Raw genomic sequence first — 26,898 nt, 5'->3', positions numbered from 1 at the left:
AGATTGTTTTAACTGTAATCTAAATTTCAGTGTGATCAACTATTCTAACAATATTATAATTCTTTGTCAATCGTTTCAAAGTTTATGGAAGTTATACATTACCTACAGTTTTATACCGTGTTTAAATATACCTATCATAATTATTATTTATTATGAGCATTATGAACTTAGATATGTTTTTGAATATCTCACCTACATTTTAATCACAGTAGGTATATATTATTTAAAATTAAAAATATTTTTCTAAATAACTGGCTCTATTAATGCATATTTATAAGCCAAAATTAAAAACGAAATAAAATCTAAGCACCTATGAAATTATTCTAAAATAATATAATTTAAGATAAATATATATATATATTTGTTCGTAATTCGTGTTTTAAAATATATCAATCTAGATTATTTTTTTTTAAATACTTACTCTATTTAATCGCATTTAACATTGAAACAAAGCTAAAGTAAAGATACAACATTAAACCACATGCGTATAGGACATACGAGACTAACCCACTGATAACTAATGGCTAAGGAAAAAGCTCTTAAATATGAAGTTTGCGGTGTAAGACTGACCGTGAAACACATATTAACTGAATGTTTCAAGTATGAACAAGACAGACAACGAATCGGAATCGACGCAACACTTGGCACCGCTCTAAGACCAGAAACTGAGAAACCGAGGACAATATCAAGATGTTAAGCTTCTTAAAATAAAATTATGATTATCTTTTTTTAGTTATTAGTTATTAGAATATGATAACATAATGTACAACTGTTGTAACTAACTTTTGTGCCTCCATAGCTGTAACTAATGGCCAAAGATGTCGGGTTGTATTTATGATCAATAAAAAAAAAAGCTAAAATAAATATTATTTTAAGATATAAATGATACGATTAAGGAGAAGGCAATTTATGACTCAGAAAAAAATAGTAATAAATATGGCTGACAAAATGATACACCATCAAAATTTTACTCTTAATTAAAACATTCTTAGTGTCCTTAATGTGTTAGATAAGGAAAAGTCAACAATTTCTTTGTATAAAGTCTAATGAAAGCAAATTTATACGATGTGTAATGGTATGTACAATGAACATACAGTATATTATAATCAAAGCAATACGACAGAAATAAATCGCTTAGTTAATTAATACATTGTAATATTATAATTATGAAACTATTATAAATACAACACCATTAAAAATGTAAAAAAAAGTCTCTTCTAATTATTTAGACATTATTATAAATAAACAGTTTTAGTTCTCGGTTAGGTATGATATAATATTGTTGTCATTTTCTTATAACAATTCAAGACTAGGTTTAAAGTTTTCTGGATCTTTTTATTGAAAAGCTCTCTCCACCGCACGCTGTACAAGAGCAAGCCGACGGTACTGAAACAGGTTTGTTATACTGATAACCATCCTTGCACTGCAACACCACCGACAATTTATCGAAACGGATTGGCTGACAACATTGACATTTTGAATCATGTTTAATCGTTTCTAAAAACAAAAATACATTGTAAATAAATGTTTCACCATGTTTATGATACTAAACAGTCACGGAATCAAAGTAGAAAACCATCGACGCTCACTTTTATTGAAGTACGTGTATGAATCGCAAAGGCCTCTACACTCCGTGAACCCAACTATGGCTTCTGTATTTGTGCACGTATCGTGGAAAGGATTGTCTTCTGTTACCAGACCGACTGTTTGATTGATGGGTAAGCTCTCTGGAGCACAAAGACTATGGCTCTCTGTTTCAATGACGCCTGTAGAATTGCACTGTTCACAACATCCGTCGTAATAGATTCTGTTTTCCGGACAGTCCCCAATATTCGGACACGTGTGGTATGCCGGTAAGATATTAAACTAAAAATGGTGTTGAATTTACAAAACTATAATGAGTCTTACAATGAACCAAACGCTTACTTCATTGAACTCAGATTTTGAACAAATAAACGACGTACAATTGTCGTACGTCCACGTATCAGTATCAGCATAGGTCTTATTTTGCATCACACAATATTTTTGTATGCACGTTCCGCAACAACTGTTTGTCGAAGGTGTATAAGTCCACCCCTAAACAATTTGAAGATAATCTGTTATATTAAATCGTATATGACTAAATTATATATTTTTAAAATTTATTTTACTTATAGACGTAAAATTTTATTTACCAGCGGGCATTCGGTGTTGCAACTTTTTATAGATTCAGTAATAAACGCTTCGCCATTATTATCGAGTTTACAGCTCATAGATACGCAAGGATCGAATGAAGACCATTCGCTTCCAACATTATAAACCGTCCCATTAAAAATGCATGACTCTTTTTTATAACTTGGACAACACTGTCCATATTTTGTGTGTGGCACTATTACGTAGTCGGAACTTATTAATGGAGCAGAACATTCAATTTTGTTACAAATTCCTCGTGTAGAGGTCATATCACAGTAACAAGATCGGCAAGGACCGTCTTCCCAACTATCGTTCACCTTAAAAAAAAAGTTATTATATATTTAAGTACTATGTTTAACATATTTTATATTATATGCAAAATGTACTTGTTTTAAGGCTGCAGTTCTCTCATTTTCAGAGCGTTTGCGTTCTCCGCCTTCCATTGAGGCGATCCATTCATATTCATACACACATGTATTACTTGGCAATTCTAATAAAATTAAATCATTTATAGTTAAGTGATTTTTTTTGTCTTATAATAATAATATAATATAATAAATCTAAAAAATAATAAATTAACCTACCGCACTTATATTGTGCACAACAACTGTGATTATCAATAATAGATTGTTCGTAATACATAGGACATGGCTTTGGTGTAGGACAAGTTTCTGGCGCACAAATAGCTTGGAATGAAGGACAACACCCTTGGTTATTCATAACGTTAATCATACCGGGCAGAAGTTCCACATCCTTGTCTGGTAAACTCGAATAACATTCATCTTTAGGTTTGCATTCTAATAATATTTACATAGTGTACAATAACGGCAATAAAATTATTAAAATTATTAAAGGCTATACATACCACAAATAAATCTCTTACAACCATTTGGAGTCAACTCCATTTTGACTACTTGATCTATTGCGCATACGGGCATTGCAATATCCGTACAGTTCTGAACGATATTCTCCTCTTGAACTAAACATTAACTCGTTTCGTTAAAAACTATATATGTATAATAAACATGTAAAAATGTATCCAGTTATAGATTTAACTTACCACATTTATACTGTACACAACACTCGTCTGAGTTATCTTCATCCTTTACCGATTTGAATCCAGTTTGGCAAATTGCAAACAATGATTGGTTGCATCGTTTCTTTTCACAGTGTATTGTTTTTGAACCTTTTGAACACGTGCACGTAGTACATTTGTCAGCAAACCATGTGTCTCCGACAAAATGATTTTCATTATCACAAGGTTCACAACGGTTTTCATTTACACATACGCTATTGTTAAACACTTGTCCAGTTGGACATGTGCACATTTCTGTAGGCAGATTTTTACACAACGTTTCTCCAGATCTTAATGATTTATAGTTATCGCAGGTCTCTTCACACCCAGATGAACAAGGCTTATAGAATAATCCTAATAACATTCTCATTTAGAAATCATAACCATATTTATTTTTAAATAATTTAATTACCTTTTGGACAAGAATAAGGACATAGGTTTGGAGATCTCCAATCTAAGCACACGCCAAAAGATTGGCATTCACGAACGTATGCTTCTAATGAATGACAAAATGATCCTTCATGACCTTGGCATAATATGGAATGACATTTTTTTAAATACAAATTTACATCAACAATAGCGTGGCATTGGCCAAATAATTTAGGATCCATTAACTTGAGACATGGATCGACATCTGGATTAGGAATAGAGCACGTTTCTTCTTTTTCTTTAACTTCAGCTATAAAGGCTTCACATTGTTCAAATTCTATATGAAAAATAAAAAACCGTAATATTTGAATTCAAATATTTATAATTTATTGATAAATTTAATTTAATTACTAGTTCCATTTTCTTTCCAGCTTATTACAAACTCATCAGCATTTATTGGAATAGTTCCATCTGGAGCTGCCATATCATCTGTAGAATCTGCATTACAACTACCACACAGCCCTTCAGTTTTATTGTAATATAAATGTGATGGCATTTTTATAGAAAACCCTTGATTCATAGTCATAAATATAACTTCTATTTCAAGAATCGGAATACTAGCGGTTACTGATTTTCCAGGAGATTCTGTTATCGACAACCATTTATTTGTAAATGGTATTTTACTGGCTTCATTTCCATCAACAATTGCTAATATCTATATACGTCAAGAAAATTTTATAAAATTATAGACAATTATATTTTAAATTTTAAAAATACTTTAGAAGCATCTGCATTATAATATAAGTGCAATTCATGAGCTGCATGGATGATAGTTAGATTCTGAACACAGACTCCATTTGAAAACAATGGATTAGAGCATTTTCCAGTTGTTTCTACAATCTATAATGTAAAATATGACTTTAAGGTTTAAAATTTTTATGAATAAAATATCTAAATATTTTTTTTTTAATAAACATACACTGAAACCTGGTTTTAATGAATCATTTTCTTTTGTAGTTTTTACTAAAACATGAGAACAATTTTGCTTGTGGTTAAAGTCAACTTTGTCAAATGTTGTATAGTGATTAGTACCCGATCCTTCACATACACCTTAAAAATATGTTTAAAATAGAAAATAATATTAAATTTATTAAACTGTACTAAATTTCAATATTTTTATACTTACAGTTTCTACATTTTGATGGTTTTATACAAGACCCTAATTCTTTAATAAACCCTTCTGGACAATAACATCCCGGGAAACAGAAGCCAGGTAATTTTGGACATGGATCACTTTGAAGTAATGAATCACAAGTAGGCTCACATACTTTGTTAAAACATTCTTTGTACACCAAAGGTGCAGGACAATTTACAGCTAGAAATCAAATTACGATTATATTAAACTGAGTTAAATTTTTTTTTTAATTATATATTTATAATTACGGCAGTCATGTAGTATACGCCAATCAGAAAGTTCAACTGATGAATTTGATATATAACATTGAGTAACTAATCCTGAAATAGCTTTGCATCTACATTCAGAAAAGTCATTTACTGAGTTTTCGGAACATGAACAAATGCTTTCTACACATTTCATTACAAACTCTTCGATTTTCTCATGTTGGCCGCACTGATTCAATGGTTCCGATCTAAAACAAATACACAAATTATTTATATTTTTCTCTGTATTATTTGATTATATATTTAATAGATTTCTATAATATAAATAAGCTAAAGACTTACCACAAAAAAAAAAAAAAAAAATGGTTTGGTAAATTGATGTATTTTACCTACTTATATTAGATTCTGCACTAAGTGATGAATGTATTGATTTTACAATGATGTGTGGGTGTTTTTTTTTTTTTTTTGTCTGTGTACAGCATAACTAGTCGAAATAATGCTTTAATTTCAAACTTTGGGGGTGGTTTCTGATGTAAAAGTGAATATCCTTGGTGCATTATACAGGTTAAAAGTAAACGTTTTCCAATAGTTTTCAAAAAAATTGAGAAAAACAAAAAAAAAAATGACAGAAAAACGGGAATTTTTACGCAAAACCAGTTTTCGCCCAAATCGATTTTTTTATATGGTTGTAATTTAAAAACTAATCACTATAAACACTTAAAATTTTCACCAAATGTTTATGTAAGTGTTATCTATATACAGTTTAATTTTCAAAAATGTTTGACTTTTTTGAGTTATTTATAGACCACTGAAATTTTCGATTTTTATGAGAATTTTATTTTTGAAGTATCGGTAAAAAAATTTAGATGACCAAAAAAACTTGAAAATTTAATAAAAGGTTCCTTATAAATTTTTCTTATTGTAACTAAAAAAAATTAAAAATCGTCGGTCACAATTTTTTTTAATAAGCGTTTATAGTTCAAATTTTTACGAAATCTGTCGAAAACGCGAAAATTTGCAAGTAATTTTGAAATTGAAAAATCATAAAATTTTTTTATGTTTATAACTAAGGATTAAAAATAGAACACTAGGTTTTCCATAAGTTATTCTTATAGTGATTAAAAAATTATAAGAATACATAGGCACAATTTTTTTTTATTAGCATTTGAAGTTCAAATATTGACAAAAATTCATCAAAACCATGAATATTTGCAAATTATTTTGTAGTTCAAAATTCATAAAATTGTTTGCATTTGTATCTAAGGTTATAAAATTCAACAATAAGTTTTCCATAAGTTTTGCTTCAAATAGCTATAGAGAAAATTTGAAGCGTTATTATAGGAAAAATGTTTTGAGCGTTTGAGTTTTAAATTTTTATGAAATCGCGTAATGATAACGATTTATCCTCAAACCAGATATATGTATATCTATGATAATATAAGGTATTATGAATTATGATAACTACATGATAACTACACTAATTGATTAACCATGCCATATGCAAAATGCGTCCTAATTGAAAAATAAAATATTTGTTTCAAAATAGAATATATGACAATATTTAAATATAATATATCCTAGACTGACAAATCATCTCCGTTCAGAATCGTTTTTCGTATACAATGATACCAATCATTGCATTCAAATCTAACCTACTCTAGTCAGAGGTCCACCCCACCTCCTAATGTACAGCAGAGCGTCATCCACTTACCCGGTTTTTTTATTATAAGATTAATGCCAAACGGCTTTTATAGAATGGTATATAATATATACTTATTTAAATATATAAAATACAATACAATTGTTGAAGATTATTATTTACCTAAAAACATTACAAGCTTCGAGAGCTGCTTTTTGTATATGTATTGGACATATTTTGGCTTCACATTGTACATTTGAATCAGCCCAAGAGTTTCCGAATTCTGAAGTAGTAGTAGCAATAAGTCCATCATGCTTAAGCTTATCGTTTGTAGGGTTGTTATCGAAGAATCCACAAAGACCATCAACTCTTCCAGTATAATACGCATTCACCTACAGAAAATATTTATTAACATCAGTTTTAATATTAATATAATTAATAATATTTTAATGTTGAAAAATATGAAATTAATAATAAATATAAATACAAAACAGGTACAATATATGGAGTATATTTGAATCTTAATAACGTTAAAGCCTAAACCTAATGTACCGAAATAATGATTAGGAATTTTTAATTCATTAAAGATAAGTATATCTGTATGTATTCAAATTTATTTTATTTTTTTATAACTCTCTTTGTGAAAAATTTCAGAAAAAAACATCTGGTCCATTTTGATATTGAGTCATTAATAATATAATGCGTAATTTTTGAATACCTTTATTTTAACTTGACCATTAACTTGCCAAATAATATTAAAACCCAAGGTACTGGCAAATATAATATAATCAGTTTGAACTTGTTTTACGGCAAATTGCGTAGCTTGACTTCCTATAATTTGAAGCTGAAATATATGAATAATATTTTAGCCTTATTGTATTATATACTCTTATAATTACATTTTTATTGGAGTTTACCTGATTAACAGTATAAGAATATCCATCATATGTAGTTGTCATATTTGGGAAAAATTCAATAATGTGATTCAAATGATCTATCCATAAAGATACTTGGCAAGCCCCAACATATGGACAACGGCGGATTTCTAAAATATCATTCAAATTAGTAAAATATAAATAAAGAATGAATAATGAATATGTTTTTATGATATTTATATTTACGTTTTATCATAAATTTTTTATGTACTCGATCTCTAACAACAATATGATCACAAACTTCATATTTGTACGTAACTCCATCGAAAGTTTTAAATACTCTGCCGTCGATTTCACATTCACTTTCATCCAATGTATTCGATACACATGTATAAACTGGACAAATGTCATTTTCATTTGGAGTGATTTGTAAGAAATATCCTTCTTGGCATGTAATCGATGGCGTATTACACTTAAATTGTTCTACTTGTGCTTCACAAATCCATTGTTTACATATTGGCTGTTGGTTATCGTTTTTCACACCTCCACTTTTAACACCAAAATTAATACCTCCTTTACGCCGAATCGTTGTTCCTTTAGTACTAAAAAGTGGGTCTTGATGATTCCTTTTCACTGATGCTGCTAAATTAGTCATAGGATTAAAAGGCGATGGCCACGGATCGTCTTCAATAATTTCTGGACTTCTTGTTTTTCGAGAATATTTAATTGAATTAGTTTTTACTGGTAATGAATTTAAAATTTTTGCTATTTGTCCTTCAGGACATTTAATTTCGGGACATGGACCTGGCCCTCTTTTTTTTGGTGGTAAAATTATTGGAATAGTTGTTTTTATTTCTTCTGTAACTGTTGGAGCCATAGTTGTTGTTGTTGTTGTTGTTGTTTTGATTATTGTTTTTGTCTTTGTTGTTATAGTAGGAGCGGTAGTTGTTGTTGTCGTAGTTGTTGTTAAACAATTAATTTCATCATCCGGGCAATCTTGAATCCCGTTGCACCAAAGAGATTCCTCAAGACATACATTAGACGTCGGACATAACTTTGTGCCATTTTTACATGGTGTACATTCACATTTGCAACTTGATACTGCAGTGTTGGAAACCTCTCCCTAAACAAACATTATATTAAGATACGTGTTACTAGTTCTTTATTCATAGACTTAATATGACTTACAGGAGGGCAAGGACCGCACACTTTTGGCACACAGTCTGGTAATCCACCAAGAGTACATGTACACTGTTGACAGTTTTCTAAGTCGTAAACTGTACCAACTTGGTATGTCATAATTCCTAAAACACATGGACATTCGGAACGTAGACCACAATTCTCACCATTCCACCACGTGTCCGATGAGCAGTTACAGTCATTATTCATTATACCAGGACAAACATTGCAGTTTGTTAGATGAATAGTAGGTTTTATTGTTGTCTGAATAATTGTTTCTACAGTGGCGTATGCTTCAAAGCATCCAAGAATTTCCAATCTCAATGCCGGCATATTGTACCATTTTTCTGGATGAAGCCTAATATAACGCGTTCTAATTGGAGTTTTGAAAAATACTATATTTGGATTTTTCCCATCAAAATTAGCTGAATAAATCTGAAAATTAAATAAGAAGTTCAACATAGTGTTAAATAAAATTAGCACTTATTTGAATTAAAACCTGTTCATCTGCGTTTGAATCCAATATTTTATTCCAGTTAATTAAATCATTACTATACACGATTTTATAAGCTTCAATCCACGCTTCACCTACTTTGCTTGAAGAAATACCTTTGGTTACAATACCAGTTATAATTCTAGGCTCCGTAAAATCTACCTGTATATAGTTAAAATTATGTATTCCTTTTTAATTAAATGTGCTAAATTTAAATTTAATTTACTTGAATCCACTGATTGGTTGAAGCTGTAAATGGTACCCATGCTGATTCACTATTAAGTGATACATTGATGGCACTGAAATTTTCAAATGTAGACGATGACACCGTTACCATGTTGTTTAATAAGCCGGATTCGATCCCCATTGGATCAGAACACATTGCTTTAAAAATAAACAGCAAATAAATTGATTTAACGTATTGGTCAGTGACAACTAATAGTTCAAATAAATGTTAAATGTACTTACATTTATTCGATGGCTTCATAGTTGATTGAGTTTCATAACTAAGAGTAGTAGATGTAACTGGACATCCTAATAAAGCAACTCGCATTGCAATATTATTGCGCCAGGTCATAGGTATAAGTCGTACGTATTTAGCTTCAACGGGAGTAAAAAATGTTTGTTTTTCTATTATATTATGCGAATAAGGACCTCGGAATACCTAAATTAAGCATTTTCACAATTTATATTAAGTATTAAGTATATTATGTATAAGGTGTAACAGATAGAACTTACTTTTGGAATAACTTTTGATCAAATTAATTTTTTTTTTTCATTAAGAGTCCCTAGCGCTACGTGTATAATTATTTTTTTATCTTTGTTTTTTAGTACTGAAAAAAAATTTAATTTAATTTAATAAAAAAATTTCTGAATAAATTTAAAATAGCCTATTTGTGAATCTGGTTATAAGAACAATTTTGATGGTAAAAAAATTTATCTAAGTCAATTAGTTTTTTTTTTTTTAATTCAATATTTTTTTGGTTAAATTAATGTGGAACGTAATAAATTTTAAAAATATGATTTTTTAGAATTTGCTGACATAAGTATGTTTCTGAAATTATTTACTTATCATATAATATTAACAATTTTTGTCATACGTTTAATTAGCATATTTTTTTGTCAGGTCATTCTGTTACATCCTGTATATATATATATATATATATATATATGTGTGTGTGTGTATATATGAAGGTACAGTTAAATAATGATATAGATAAAATTTAAAAATTACTTCAGGTTGTCCATGATATGAAACGTGACTAAAACTTATACCATCCAAGCTGAATGCTACTTTGTAACTTGTTACGTATTCATCGGTTAAAGGATTACCGGATACCTCCACTCCATAAATCGTTTCTGGGTTTCCTAAATAAATTTGTAAATATTCGTTTTCGCTTGTCTTAGATGGTTTCCAGTAACCATTGTCCTTTGAATATAACTGGGCGTATTGAGGTGCAGTAGTTTCGTCAAACCATGAACTTGCATCAAAGAACAATGGTTCTAAGGTAGCAGTTATTGGTTTAATTCTATAAAATCATATAGTGATATATTTTAAATATTTTGGTATGGTAAACAGTGAAATAAAAACAATAATTGAATACATATTTACCTGTGTGCATCACAGATAATTATTGGCGGAGTCACTGTAGATGGTATAAAAACAATGTCTCCAATTGTTGATTTGATATTTTTCACGGTAGATAATTCTTCTGTTGGTAATATAGTGGATACAATCAAATAAGGACTAGAAGTACTAGTCTCAGGCCATTTGGTTGTGCTTATAATATCTGTAGTCAATATATTTGTTTCAGTTGTAAGTATTGGCTTTTCGGAAGTATACTTTTGTGAAACCGAAGTAGAAATATTATTAATTATTTCTCTATACGATGTAGTAAATTCTTCAAGTAAAGTAGTTTGATGAGGTTTGTGAGTTGTGAGTTCAATAGTTTCTGTAGTTGATTTATATTGACAAGAAGATTCATCACAGATGTACGCGTTGTTTATACATTGACATACAGTGCACCAATCTTCTTTAAAAACGCCACCAGGCTTAAAATGAAAATTACCATATATAATAATTTAATTATAAACGTTTTAAATTTTGTTTTATTTCTAAGTAATGTATTATCTAACCTTCACTAGAGTACCATTTCTAGAAAAACAAGTGCAGTCATCCTTAGACACACACGTGTTGTTGTCCCTCCACATTGACCCAGTGGGACATGCTGTGAACTGTTGATTTTCTTTGACGCAACCTCCAATACATGTTTGTGGATACACGCACACATTTGTATGTTTGAGTTGATTTTCAAATGAATGGCATACTTGGTTACACATTACCTTACAATCTTGCCATCTAAATCCATCCAAACAAACTAAAAAGCAAAAAAAACCGATTAAATTATTAAAATTAACAACCATCAACATTTCTGAACATTTTAAAACAAAATCATATCATAATATATTTTAAATATTGTTGATATATTTTATTAAAAACTAATAAAAATATATATATATATATATTTTAAAAGTTGTGCAATTTTAAATAAACTTTTAACTCTCTTACCTATTCGTGTTTTATTAATTATTCGATCCTCATCAATAATATTACCAAGATTTTCTTCTTCGGTGTCTATAGACATTAAATTATTAAATTATCATAATTTATTTTTCACTTAAGTAAGAACGTTTATATTTACTTGATTCTTTATGACATTTACAATGTATACGAATCTTATAGTCACTACATTTACCATCACACACAAGTCCTTTCTTTAAACTACAATCCACTTTTTCTTTGACATTTTTAAGGCCTTTTATTGCCTTCGTTTGTTTACATTGGATATCATCCATTTTATCATGTACACATATCCCCATTGACTATTACAAAAAATTTTAATTCATTAATTTTAATAAAACTAGTTTATTCAATATACTCGTATGGTTATTAATTATTATTAAATTCTTACATTATTTTTCAAGCTCTCCTCTCCATTATGTTCTATAGATTTTAGATCTTCAAACATTGGCATATATTCAAATTTAGTTAGACTTTTGCTTTTCAATTGATTCACGTTTATCCAAGCGCTCCAACCATCAGTACATATTTTTTCTATAGTTTTATTAATGTTTTGGTCTGATATTGGTTTACTGGTTGTAGTGGTAGTTATATCTGGAATTATGGTAGTTGTTGTGGTTATGATTGGAGTAGAACAGGGTTGGCCTTTGCATATTTTCTTATTTCTCGAACAAAAGCTAAAATAAAAAAATAAAATAATCATTTAATCAGCACTAACAAAAATATATGATTTTAAACATACCACGTATGGCATTTATCTTCAAAAACAACGTCACCATCGTTAAATAATCGGTCTGAGCCTTCAATTTTACAAGGCATTTTACATTTGCTTTTAGGAACACAAATATCAGATGTAGAATTAAGATAAACTTGACCAAAAGGACAATGTGCTTTATCACAACCTAAACATTGAGATTGAAAAGAATAAAATATACAAACTATATATATAAGAAAATTGATAGTTACTTATTAAGTTATTAATACACTAATCAAAATATTTACCTTCAATGCAAAATTTGTCATCACATAATTCTGATGTTTGAGAAATGTAGTCGTCACACGATTTCCAAGAACAACGTGGTATGCAAGAATCATAATATGTACCGTTTTCACATTGAATAGCTATATAAAATATTGTTAATTAGTACCTACATCTATCAAAACAATAAAACGTTATTATCAATCATATTAATATATTTACGGCAAAGGTCTTGAGACCTCCATTTTATGTAAACGCCACGAATGCTACATTCTTGAGCGTATGCTGCAATTGCTGTACACAAACATTCACAATCACCTCCCTGATCACAAGCGCAAGTGTCAAAAATACATCTTTCAATGTAGTTGTCAATAGAAACTTGTGAGTGACAAGGCTTGAATACAGATGATTTAAGAACACTACATTGACGAATTGCCCATTGCCTACGATGTGGATGTAATACACATGCATCCTAAAGAGTTCAATAAGTATTATCATATTATTGTTTATTTTTTTATTATTTATGAAAAGTACAACTAAATAATAATACTAATATAGTCTATAAAATCGATGTTATGATTTGAGAATTATACGTATTGGTTACATTATGTAAAACCGCGTAACATTGCAATCTAAATATTTTAAGGTATAACACTTACTTGTATTTCAGATGGTTGAGTACAGTGAGGCTGTAGCTTCCAAGAATCCCCAAACAATAATGTTGATACTTCAGGTATACCCCCATAAGGTGTTTGAAAATCATCCATTTGGTTGTCATTATAGTTTCCACATAACCCTTTAACCTACAAAATTATATTTATTTTAATGATCGATGTAATTTTTAATAAAATGCTTTAATATTTTTATTGTGTTTATCTTACGTGAGTTTTCCATTTTTGGTCAACTTGTAAATTAACTTTGGTACCTTTATCCCAATATATTTGTATTCCTAAATCAGGCACTTCAACAACCACAAAATGACCAACTTCTTTGATGAATATTCTAAAGTAAAAAATATATTTTAAAGATCAGATACAATATTTTTATTTGTTATTATTGCTTTTTATAAGTAACCTTTTTGTACTAGAAGGAATATGTTGATTTTTTAACTGTATAAATTCCACCTCATCACTACTTCCAATCGACAACGTTATGGATTTTATACATGTTGCTCCTGTTGAACCACAAGGTACAACCTAAAAGTATATTATATCACAAACAACTAAAAAAATAAATACTGGACCCAAATTGAGTAATGCAGCAAGAAATACATAATATTAGTTATTGTTGTGTTGTTCATATTATTTGTATTTTTCTTATTTTCTTTTATCCCATTGTTACTTTTTATAATGAGATGCCTTATTCATGGACAGTATTTAAAACACTTCAGAAAATAATACAAGCATAATAATAATAATATTTATATATTTTAATAAAAATAATTTATCTTATTGAGTAAATACGAATATAATATAATAATTTCTAATAAACAAAAATATACAACTCACCTCTATGGAAGTCACAAAAGATTCATAGCTAGTTAATGATCCTTTGGATAAAATATATTCACATGCACCTTGAAAGTCAAAAAACCGAGAATCAAATGTCTGAAAGTGTGAATCTCCCCAGACCGAACAAATTCCAGGACATTCATTGTTTGTACACTCCCATTTTCCAAAATTGCATTCGCTATCAAATAATATAACATTAAAAAATGCTTCTTTAAATTTATCTTTTAATTAGGTAATGAACATACCATGTATTGCAGCCTTGGTAAAATGTCTCATTGTTATTATAACTTTTACCACCGTGATGACATGGGCACTCATTTGGTAATACACACTCTTTTGTTAAAGAATCAAGAACATACGGTTTCTTACAAACGCATCCTGGATAACATATGGCTGGTGTTGATTGTGGAGGGTCGTGCATATTCTGTTACACCAAATATAAATTAGTTATTTAAGTAGTTAAGTTGTTTTTTTGTTTCAATTGATTTGTCAAACAACTTTTTACAACTTGTTTAATAATAAATTAGGTATAGTATAGGTACTCGTATAAGTTAAATTAACAAGTTTGCATAATTGAAAAGTTTCATTTAAAAAAAAGTCTATACCGTTTAGCTAAATAAATTTACTTTGAAAATTCATTTAATACAACGAATCGTAAAAAATAACCTCGGGAAGTGGCTTATAATGAATTTAATGTTAAAATGTACAATCTTACACGACACGTAATTGGTTCTGAAGGTTCGCATTCAGTAAATGTTAAATGTTTTCGTCGACTACACGAACTTTCCGATGTATCTTTCCATTGTTCTAATTCGTTTTTTTCAGCAGAACGACATTCCCATGCTGCACTCATACAGGTACAAAACTGCGGACCCTTGCCAGAAGTTTCGATTCTTTTTTGGCCAGATTTAAATTTTTGACCATTGTAATAACACGGGCATTCTGCGACGGGTATACATTCACCGAATTCTGATAATGTTAATCCCTTAGGGCAATAGCAACCTTCAACGCAGTTGGATTTGCAATTATTAATGGTAGAAATATCTTGACATGTCCGCTGACAAGAATTTCCACAGATGTCATAAATTTGACCTGCTGGACATTGAATGCCTGGAAATTTAAAATAAATGATTATTATGATAAAAACTGCGTATTTCGAAGTAATCGAGGTGTGAAGTGATCGAGAACAATTTACCTCCAAAAATCATAATATGCAATTAAGTTTGTTAAATTTATCAATTACCACTCATTAATACAATTATGCAAACTTTATCGTTTTTTAATTGCTCTTCCTTGTTACAGCGTTAGAAGCTTTATTGTTTGGTGTAAAAAATGCAATTTATTCGTAATTTAATAATATAATATAATATATTAATAAAGCTCAGTTAGGGTTCGGGAATACGCGGCCGGGGGCCACCGAAATTGAAACATCCAGTTATTAATTAGTAAAATAGTAACTACCAAGTATTTACGAAATACATACTTTTTGTATTTTATCATTGTATTTTATTTCAATATTTTTTTAACTAAAAAGTAAAACGTTTCAATATCTGTGTATTGTGTAGGGTGTATAAATTATCAGCATTTTAGTCTTTTTACATGCTTAAAATATTTTTCAAGGCACGCCAGTGGCAGCCTTTTGCATACCCTGAAAAAGAGGCCTACACATGCCTATGAATATATTATGAAACGAATTTAAAAATTTTGATACAAATATCAAAAATACCAAAAAAATTGAACTAACATTTTTATTTATGCTTTACTTTTCACGAAACACATTTATAGAATATATACCTAGCAATTTTAAAACACAGTTTAAAATAGTCGTACCTAAATCTAATACAGTTCGAGCTCTAGCTATTTATTGCATTGTATAATTTGCTTTGGACAATATATTATTACTTAGCTAGTCGATGTCATATCTATTAATGATCAATTTGTATTACTTAAAGTTTGTTTTTTTAATGGGGGGGGGGGAGAGGTGAAGCATTTTGAATAATAGTATGTTGGTAATATTGATAGTATTGGTTCCGCACATAATTTTCCTCACGATTAATTTACCGCAAGTTGGTACCTTGTATAACTTGTGAGGGACATAAAATATAGATTAGTATATTATACTATACATACCACATTCTCTAACGTCTCTTCTCCAATCTATGATCGTATTTTGATGCGAACATTCGAGAGCATAAGAAGCTAATATTTGACAATAGCATCGTGAAAATTGACCAGGATGACAAGAACAAACATCGTAAAGACAATCATCATAATAAGGAATTGGATCTACCTGAGTGTGGCAATCTGAGAATAACTTTCCCGTAATATTTCTACAATAACTTTCAGCCAAATGTTTATATTGTATATTTTCATCGCAAGGATGAGCAGTTTTTATTACAGTTTCTAATTTGTTATTTGCACAACTCTCTTTCGTCTTCCACTTATTTGCAAAAGAAACGACGTTTGTCTCAACGTCCCCTTCGGGAGTTAGCATATCATCTTTCTGGTTACCATTATATGTGCCGCATAAGCCCTGAGATTAAAAAAAAAATCTTTAATTAGTTATTATATGTTTAATTACGTACATTAGTCTATACACAGCTATATAATAGAATAATTGGTTTAAGACTTTATTTTACACAAATATTAATCATTAATGTAGTTATAATTTAATATGAAGCATGAAATAAAAATAAGTAATTACTTAATGTCGATACTTAATAGATTTGATTTTTTTTATACAGTACAATCAGTACAATATAATCAACCTACCTGAGTTTTTCCTTCGAGTTCTGGAGTAGCATAAATATATGCACGAGTTTCTCCATCCCACCATACTTCAACACCATTTGTAACTACTATTTGAAGGAAAAATGTTGACTGTTCTCTAATGTAAGCTTTACCTTGTACAGTTATTGGTAATTTTTCTACAACATCTCCATTAACGAATACTATTTTTCCCTGACCTAATTTAATAGTTGTGCTATTTCCAATTCGTATTGTAAGTGTTTTAGTGCACGTGGCTTTCGTTGATAAATTTGGTACTTCAAAGCCATGTTCCAGTGACATTGTACCGTCGCATGGGATATTTTCAGCTTCGATTGAAAATTCAGGTAAAACAACGAGATAATACGAACAGGATCCCATAAAATTGAATTTTAGGCCATCAAATGTTTTATAATGTGGATCTCCGATTGCATAACATTCTGCCCTGCATTTGGCACTGGTACAACTCCACTCTCCACCGATGCAGGTACTTAAAAATGCATTTAGTTAAATAATACGACAGTGGAAACAAAATGTATCGACTCACCATTTATTACAATCTTTAGTGATTTCTTCCCCAGGTAGGTATGATTTATTTCTTAACTTACATGGACATTTTTCTTTGACAACGCATACGCCATCATTTAAAACAGTCCCAAATGGACAAACGCATCCTTCTTCACAGTATGACTTAACATTTTTGGAATTTACTTCGGCTGCGATAGTGCATGTTTCTTGCACGACTGGCATACACTGTGAATATACTTTTCCACTATAACATCGGTAAGCTAGAAACATTATTGACAATATCGTAATATAAATACATAATAATTGTAATTGTAGAACAAGATTTAAAATAAAAAGCTAAAAAAAAAATACATAATAGCTAAAACGTATTAGTATTTCAACAAACAGTAATGACTAACGGCATATGCTATGATCTCTCCACGAAATCGATGAATCTTTTCCGAAACATTCTTCCGCAAATGCGGCAATACTGCTACACCCACAATCGGATCCATTAACCAAATGGCATTGAGTGTAATCCATTATACACGCTTCGATGTATGCTTCAATATTAAGATTTTTACTACCACAAACGTTATACCGATCACTTTTAACAGTGGAACAAAACTGCGTAGCTTTTTGCATAATTTCATTGGAAACTTTTATGGTTTCTGTTATAGGCGATTCACATATTTCGTTCAGACCATTCACAAGCCACTTGTTCACAAAACTCGTGACACTATTATACGACAAGTCGTTTGCCGATATACCATCCATTTTTCCGCAGAGACCATCAGTTGAGTTCCATAATTCAACACCAGCGTCTATTGCTAAAGCACCCTAAAATAAATTAAAGTGATATTTGTAAATTATTTTTTTAAACAATTGTATTTATTAATCTTACATTAGATTTCCAGATTATTTTTAAATTAGCAGCACGTAAATTAATAAATACTGTTTGACCACTTATAATCTCAATACTCATATCAGGAAGCTCGTTGGGTACGGAGAGTAATTTTCCGTTATTAATCAACGACACGACATTATCATCAGCTAAAATAAAAATGAATTTATATCGATACTAATATTAAACTTATTAACTTACCATTTCTTTTTATTTGGTACAGGTTATCAACAACATAAACATTGATATAACTAATCAATCCGCGATCAAAACGTGCCTGAACATGAAATGAATTGGTTTTAATATCACTAATTAGTGTATAGGTGCAATCACTTTGAAAACTATATATCTTGCCATCAAACGTCTTATAGTTTCCAAAACCCCAACGGCTGCAACTCGCTGGTCGACTTTTATACGTATTAAATACTTCAACTACTGATGTAATAACATTAATTAACTGAGACGGTTGCTCATCTACGTTTTAAAAAACACACACACGTATACACAACATAAATTAAAATTAAATATTATTTGAATAAAATAACGATAACACTCTTGTAGTTTTTATCGTGTAGGACGTACTTACCAAACACGCACTGAGGTATATGTTTTGGTTCATACTCCCCAGTTTTATACAAACAAGTATATTCGACGTCGGTTGTTTTAAATGGTTCTAGAACAGACCCTTGAGGGCACGAGAGTGTACATACGTTTTTCTCCAAATCATCGGAGCATTTATAATTTCCATTAAAATTTAATTTCGCTACGTCACATGAACTTTCCGCTATAAATAAATACGTTTACAAATTTATTAACAGTAAATGTTTATTCTGCTAATTTTTAAATAAATTCAATATAATATTAGACGCAAAATAATAACGATACATCTTCTTATTTATAGGTAACATATTATTTGTAAAATACCTTCTGTGAGTACTAGTGCAGTTATTTCCATTGTCGAAGAGTATTAAAGAATCATTTGAAATTGAATTATTAAATGAATTACATATAGATATGAATACAATAATAATTAAACTATCTTACTCGCATAAAATATTTATTATTTTTATTATACAGATAGGTACTGGTAAGTACGAATAAATATTTTATAAATTATATTGTGTAACAATAACAGCATCTATTGATTTATTTTGTTTTATTACGATCATTATCGAGCAATACAAGAAAAACTTACCATATTGACATGTAGGGCCTCTATAATCAGTCGGACATTGACACTTCTGATATCCAATACAATTACCACCGTTTAGACAAGGTGGATCACATACTGGCCTACAGTCTGGAACTGTCGACCATTCAACTTTACCGGGTGTCCAAGATCCATTTTTACAAAATACGTTTGTCACACTAGATGAGTCCGGGAACTGGTATCCATCAACACAGCTGATTGTACACGCGCTGTATTGACATATAATTTTTAAAATTAATTTTTTTCCATCGGCGACTAAAATATCATGACCGTTTTCATTACTCTGAATTGCATTTCTTTTTTGAATTCATCGGTGTATTAGGAAAACCATGACAAAACTTAGGAACAATCAAATTTTGACACGTCGGCCCATCATAATTTTTTGGACAACTGCACTTGTTGGGTTTTTCACATGTTCCACCATTTTCGCAATATGGATTACAAACAGCTAAACAGTATACAATTAATTTATTATTTTTGCCTTACAAACGATAATAGTAAATTAAAAATAATTTACTTACGAAGACATATTGGTATGGCATAAGAAAGTGATCCTTTGACTTTGTATCTGTGACCATCGCATACAAACGTAATTTTTGGAACGCCTTTGGGAAATTTGTAACCTTCTATACAAGTAGCTTGACAATTTCTAATTAAATATATTATAATTAGTTGGTATGGCTATGCTTTTATAGTAGTATATACTATATTATACGCCTTACTTAGTGATTGTAGAGCATACAGAAATAGAGTTTTCAGGTGATTTAAAGGTGGCAATACATGCTTCTAGATTCTCTACAATTCAAATAGAAAAATAATAATCAGTTATTCTAAAATTATGTTTCGTGACTTAAATCAAAACTACTACTTAGTAAGATCAAAATACCTGATGGTATTACAAAATCGCCCGTAAACCCGTGATAAAAATATGTAATATAAATAATAAAAAATTGTCTATGACTGTCAAATAAAAAACAAATGTACAATATCTATTCTATACCTTAAACCGTTTGAAAAAAATCAACATTTATTTATAAAATTACCCTAAAATATAAATATTTGATTCGGTTTAAAATGAAACAAAAGTAAGTAATGCTATTGCTCAAGTAACATTGTATATATATTATAATTATAATGTATAGTGATATTATTTTTTTTTTCGAAATTAAAAATTAAGTTTATTAAGTTTATTTCACAATATTTTATTAATAATAATTATACTATACTACATTTAATTATTGTTTTAGTACAATATCCAAAATCATAATAACATGACAAAAGATAAATACGAATAAAATAAAATACGTAGGTTCTGTCTTGCAAAAGGACGTTTTTCCTATTCTCGTTTAACTCACTATTTATATATTTTTTCATATCAAATTTTAAAGGTTTTTAAAATAAATATTAAGAATTTAATGCTGAATTCTATATTGGGCTGGGTTCTATTAAATTTAAAAGATCTTAACTGAATCACACATTGTATTTAATTTTTTTTTAACGGCATGATTAATGGGTACCTATACATAATCATACGAAGCAAAAACGTATACACAATTATAATAGGTATTGTTTAAATATTTATATAACGTGTTATCTCTCTCGTTCCGAAATGGGAAAAATAAAATAAACACACTGTTAAGATTCGAGTTACAAATAGGTTGCTACTTATTTATGAAATTGAAAATGTGTATAACTACACATTCACATTTTATTAAACCATCTTAAACCTTGTTTTTCATTTGGGAACTAATTTCCACTATTTATACTAGTATACTCGTCCTCGCGACTCATCTTATTACAGTATGACCCTAATACAATATTACATTATACTTAATGATATACTATAATTGTTATACTTAGATGATATTAAAATTTTGTAATTAAATCTAGTCATATAATATTATCTATTATATTTTCCCTTTTTGTAACAAAATATAATACATACAAAAAGTAAAGATCAGTATAGGTAGAATAGTAAAGTTATACGTGTTTCAGTTTTTAATTTGCTAAAACATATCTCCTCAACTTAATTGATGATGCACTTATATTGTCTATATATTACGCCGTGCAACTAACTTTATTTAAAATAATAAATTAATAACTAAACAATGGAAAGCATTAACAACAGTACGTCAGTACAAAGTTGAATGGTAATGCGTAATATTATTAAATTTAAAAAAAAAACTATGAACATTTTTGGTGTATTAAGCTAAGCTCTCTAGAGTTTTAAGAACGTTTTTTAAAATATTGTATGCAAATCAATAAATAACTTATTTTAAGTATCATCTTAACAAAAAATTTTAAATGACAATATCTATATAAAAATTACTATTGCAACTCTTTTGAAATAATATTTACTATATAATAGTAAAATTGGTCAAGTACCTACATAATAAAAATAACATATTTCCTATTCGTTTTATTTCACATACACTTCTACAGAATCTTCTATCTATCGAAGTCATCCACTGTAGATAATTTTATTTATACAACCATATAATAGATATTCATTTCAAAGTTATAAATTATATATACTGACCCTGTGATTTGAGATTCGTCGTCTTTGTTGATTTAGTTCCGTAACTCGAGTATCTGAAATACAAAAGACGAGTATTATGTTTTCTAAAAATATTTACTAAACAAAATAGGCCAAGACTTACCTAAGCTGAGACTCAGAAGGATCATTAGGTTCATCATTGACAAATAAACTAGTTAACATAAAAATAAATAAACCAATGAAAGAACATGTGATTTAATTAATATACATTAACATACGTAATTAATTAACACGCCATTCAAAAATATAATATGATAAAACATGATTTTTCTAGATTTATAAATGTACGTTAAAACCATTTTCTATGAAAAATATTGTCATATCTGCAGTAATAAATTGACTTAAGTTTAGTTGCTCAAAAATTACGTTTAGTTTTGATACATTTTGATGATTGCTGCAATTTACTCATTGTGATTAAATAAATTATTTCAAAATGTTCATAAACTATTAAATTTAAATTTAACTCTCGATAAATTTAACTCTTATTCGATGTTAGTTTTAACATAACTTGCAAAAAGAAATTTTAAATATATATTTTTATTTTTAGTTCAATGTGTGCTTAACACGAATTATTTTAAAAATAGTTAAACTTTTAACATGAATAAATATTTTTAATAACTAAATTTATTTGAAATCACTTTATTAAACCATCTAACCTAACCTACGATATCCTACAAATAAAAGATATTTATATCTTGAAATAACATATTTACATAATTTCTAAAACTTTTAACAAAATAGCCACTAGCCACATAAAACCAACGCGTAATGATAATATTAATATAGGTATTATTAGAGAAAAGTAAAACTAAATATTTTATATGTTGAGATTTCTAAAGTCAATCAAAGTCTTATATAAGTAATACGTTCAAATATCACTCTTCGTCTAAAAGTGAATGAATTTAAACAACAATGAATCTTGATTACCAAAAATTATAAACGATAGTTTTAGTGAAAATTCACTGTCATTATAGTATTGTTTTAACCGTGTATACGCGTATTTATATTTAAGCATATGATATGAACATCGATGGATTGTGTATAATGGTATAGAATATTCTATTAATATTCTATAATATTATATATTGTTAAGTACGTTCTATCGATATTTTGACAAGTTATTAATTAATAATTTAATACAAGAGATTTCCCCACAACCCTCCATTTCTATAATTATAATAACTATAATAACATAAACATATTATAGGTACAAGAACTGTCCAAAATATAATATTGTTGAGTTGTGTTTAGTAAACAATATAATACGCCAACAATGAATCTATAACTATCAGTAATAGTCTACAGACTTAACGCCCTGTCATTCAGGTATTATAAATGTGTAGGTAAATATAAATATAATACCCCTTAGTAATCCATATGAATTTGATTATGATTTATCACAACCCAGAATGTTTATGTTTTAATCGTGTTTAACACGGGCACGTAATTTAATTTATGTCTAATTTCTGAAATTATCAAAAAATGTTTTAAAATAAAGTAATACTTGTTCGTCGACTAAAAATGAATACCGTGGGTATATTATTTTAAATCATTGATTACCCCAATATTTATAATCATAAATTTCAAATATTTTAAAATTAAAATAAAAACGTTTAAACACAACTCTATGATTAAGATAACACGTATACCTATGACAAGTGTCGAAGGCTTATGATCAATGATTTCTATTATGTGTTCTAAGTAACCGCCATGATCTATGACATAAGAATCACTAAGCTATAGATTGACTACTTAGTTAACCTTTTGCTGCATATCCCAGAAATATTTTAAATTATTGATGTGGCAGATTTTATCATCATTATAATTTGTATTTTTTATTTGTTATATTTTCTTACTATTCTAAATGGTATTAAAAGTTCCGAGTATTAAATAAGTCTGTGAATAAAAATTTTAGGTAGGTAGTATATTTGATTTACATTTTTTTTCTACAAAACATATTTTGAAACCATTTAATTTCAATAAGATTTATTTTTAAATTGATTTTTAGTTCAGGGGCAATTAGTTTTATACGTTATATTTTTCCTATTTATGCTTACAATTCCATTACAATATTACAGAGGGAACTTTAGGATTTATAACTATTTTTTTGTGTTTCTCTTAAATGTATTTCTCCATTTCCATGCTCCTGAGCAATGGCACGACGTATTCTAGCTGACTACAGTTGGGCTCAATTATTTTTATTATTTAGTTATTATTAGATTCCTTATTTGGCACTAGTAACTAATATTATTCAATTCACTGCATAAAGGAAGATTTTTCACATACGTTCAAACGAGAATAAAACCGTTTTGAGTAGTGAAATTTTTTTTTTTTTTTGTAAACCAAAAAATATGACACACTTAAGATATACTCACATCGAGTCGTCGGATGAGTCGTCTAACAAATCGTTAGTGTACTTGATGTGACTTCTGTCGTCGGCATTCTCGGACGGTGACGCTTGGACAACCGTATTTGTAACCGTGGTCAACAACAGGTAGGTGAAAGCCAGCCGCTGCAGAAGCGGTCTGGAGTTGACAGTCATATCGTGATGTCAACTGTAGGTACTTGGTGTGGCAATCGTCTCGATGTGAATTTTATTTGACAGTGATGAGCACAATAATAATTATACTAAATGTCGATATCTCTGTTGTTGGAATTCAACGATACGTCTGCGTGGATAAAAGATCGAAACGAAAATGATCCGTGACCGCGTTGACGGGGTGTAATATATACGTCACAAAACTATCAATTGTAAAATATTATAATAATGCCATAATTATAAGTAATATTATCGTTTATATTGGTCCATATCGACGGACGCGTCTGTGGAGGGAAAAAACCCAATAACATACGGGAGTGGTGACCGTACACGTTGCGATATTTCATACATAATGTCCCATTCGATGAATTGCTATACATCTATTTATTTTTTCTAAGAGTTCTTATTTTTTGATTATTTTTTTTCATTTTTATCCGATACGCCATACGTAGGAAAATCCGTCTGCGTGGGTTTTTCGCAAACCGAACACGATAAGACTATTGCCAGTGCGACGTCCATGAACTAGTTAACTAAAATATAATATGATACACTATACATATTATGTATAATATATATCGCATATTAAATATTATTGAGCTGTTTTTACGTGCATCTCAACGGATATCCGGGGACATGACGGCCCCGATTAACACGCAAAAACGATAATAATTGTGGTCCATAATTTACGTGGTACGAAGTACAGCCACGTGATAACCGAGTCAACGAATAATACCTATATGAAATGCACACCTATAGGTGCGTACCTATATCATATTGTTTTGGTACGAGATCACTTTTAGTTGAATAAAAGTCACACGTAGTACCGCAATCACGATATTTATATGACTTGGTGCAAAGGCCCTCGACTCGTAAGCACGTACACACGTAATATTATTAGTAGGTATATATTATACATACGGTTATGAGGTGCGTGGCGATATTAGCCACTTTATTGGAAATAAAACTCCCAAATATTATAATTTATAGTTGAGAGTTGACAGCTGTTTTGTTAAAAATGTGATGTTATAATATTCATAGATATATTATGCAGTCACATCGTATTTGTATTGGTTGTTGGGTTTTTATCATATACGTTTTTGGTCTTTAAAATTATATTTCAAACCACTGAATTATTGTGAAGTATGGCTTACGAGTTCCCGAAATCATGATATAGATTTTAGAGAGTTTGATATAATTAATTTCATCGACATTTTGAGAAGAATTAACTTTTTAAACCTTAAATATAAGTATTTAAAAGTGTCTTCTTCGTACAATGATGACGATCACGTAATTAAGAGGTTATGATGATTAGAAAAATGGTTTAGCGTGAACAATTTCACAAGTAGTTACATAGATGATTTACCAAATTTCCACAACACATAGAAGATATAACCTTGTCTGTGTCGTAGCGTTCTTTATTATTTTATTTTTTATGTCAATTAAAACTTACTAGTTTATTACAACAAAAAATAGATTTATCTTAACGAATAAATGATTTTGATTGTCTTTGAATTATCCAAAAAATGATACTACTGAGGTAAAGTTCTTCTCTTGAAATTGAGAAAAATTCATAAGATTACCATAGGCGCAAATGCGGGGGGCTTAGGTGGTATTAGCACCCTCAATTAATAATGTTCGTGTTTATGATATCAAAAACTTCGTACAAAAAAAACTAAAATGAGAAAATGCATAGCTTAAGCACCCTTAGTTTTAAAATAGCACCCACATGAATATAACTAATAACAATTTTAATATATTAATTCATATTGTACACCCGTATAATGCCCGTAAATTGATAAACTGTTAAAATTTATAATATGTATGTTCAATATTGTATTGTTGTGTGCTTTTTGAATTCAAGACGCAAGAGCCGCCAAAACTTTCTAAATATATAATATTATACACTATAATCATAGATAATATATAATGGATAGGCCATCAGCCTTCTCCGTGCGTTCCCGAATGATAAGATTACGGGGTAATACATTTTTTATCCTATGAACAAGTCTTTTTTATTTAAATTTAAAACAAAATAATTATTTTAGTTTATTTTAGCCACTAGTTGCTTTTATAATTGGTAAATGGAAATTAATAACGATAAGTCCATACTCCATAACACAGTATAATATGATAAATATGAA

The 26,898-nt window shown here is 29.2% G+C and overlaps 1 protein-coding gene across 1 annotated transcript; it reads right to left on the bottom strand.

The window, feature by feature from the left end:
- Positions 1-1,057: 1,057 nt before the first annotated feature.
- LOC107167699 (hemolectin) lies at positions 1,058-24,966 on the bottom strand. Its single transcript, XM_015516863.2, has 51 exons — positions 24,594-24,966; positions 22,322-22,369; positions 22,201-22,253; positions 20,384-20,456; positions 20,183-20,310; positions 19,944-20,109; positions 19,647-19,870; positions 19,038-19,235; positions 18,653-18,925; positions 18,452-18,600; positions 17,967-18,387; positions 17,588-17,828; positions 17,047-17,530; positions 16,405-16,807; positions 14,990-15,384; positions 14,520-14,698; positions 14,272-14,452; positions 13,838-13,959; positions 13,645-13,765; positions 13,423-13,566; positions 12,986-13,235; positions 12,787-12,906; positions 12,527-12,686; positions 12,176-12,461; positions 11,906-12,086; positions 11,773-11,838; positions 11,340-11,581; positions 10,816-11,255; positions 10,438-10,732; positions 9,672-9,867; positions 9,430-9,587; positions 9,210-9,365; positions 8,720-9,145; positions 7,778-8,654; positions 7,574-7,701; positions 7,375-7,500; positions 6,840-7,048; positions 5,060-5,265; positions 4,803-4,991; positions 4,596-4,726; positions 4,394-4,516; positions 4,028-4,331; positions 3,660-3,953; positions 3,233-3,601; positions 3,038-3,151; positions 2,757-2,969; positions 2,559-2,662; positions 2,175-2,489; positions 1,927-2,076; positions 1,590-1,866; positions 1,058-1,497 (listed from the first exon to the last, which is right to left on the bottom strand). Exons 1-51 carry the CDS (start codon positions 24,758-24,760, stop codon positions 1,316-1,318), a joined length of 11,457 nt encoding a protein of 3,818 aa, XP_015372349.2. The 5' UTR covers positions 24,761-24,966; the 3' UTR covers positions 1,058-1,315.
- Between the last annotated feature and the right edge of the window lie 1,932 nt (positions 24,967-26,898).

This window comes from Diuraphis noxia, unplaced genomic scaffold, assembly GCF_037042655.1.
Source record: "Diuraphis noxia isolate RWA-SAM2 unplaced genomic scaffold, SU_Dnox_SAM2 contig0004, whole genome shotgun sequence".
In the NCBI taxonomy this organism is placed as follows: domain Eukaryota; kingdom Metazoa; phylum Arthropoda; class Insecta; order Hemiptera; family Aphididae; genus Diuraphis; species Diuraphis noxia.
This window is presented reverse-complemented; position numbering and strand designations above follow the sequence as displayed.

Coding starts and splice junctions, on each gene's coding strand:
- LOC107167699 (XM_015516863.2), bottom strand. CDS start 24,760: ATGACTGTCAACTCCAGACCGCTTCTGCAGCGGCTGGCTTTCACCTAC. Junction 9,868..10,437: donor CATATCATGGACAACCTGAA/GTAATTTTTAAA, acceptor TGCTTAATTTAG/GTATTCCGAGGTCCTTATTC. Junction 4,332..4,393: donor ATAATGCAGATGCTTCTAAA/GTATTTTTAAAA, acceptor TGACGTATATAG/ATATTAGCAATTGTTGATGG.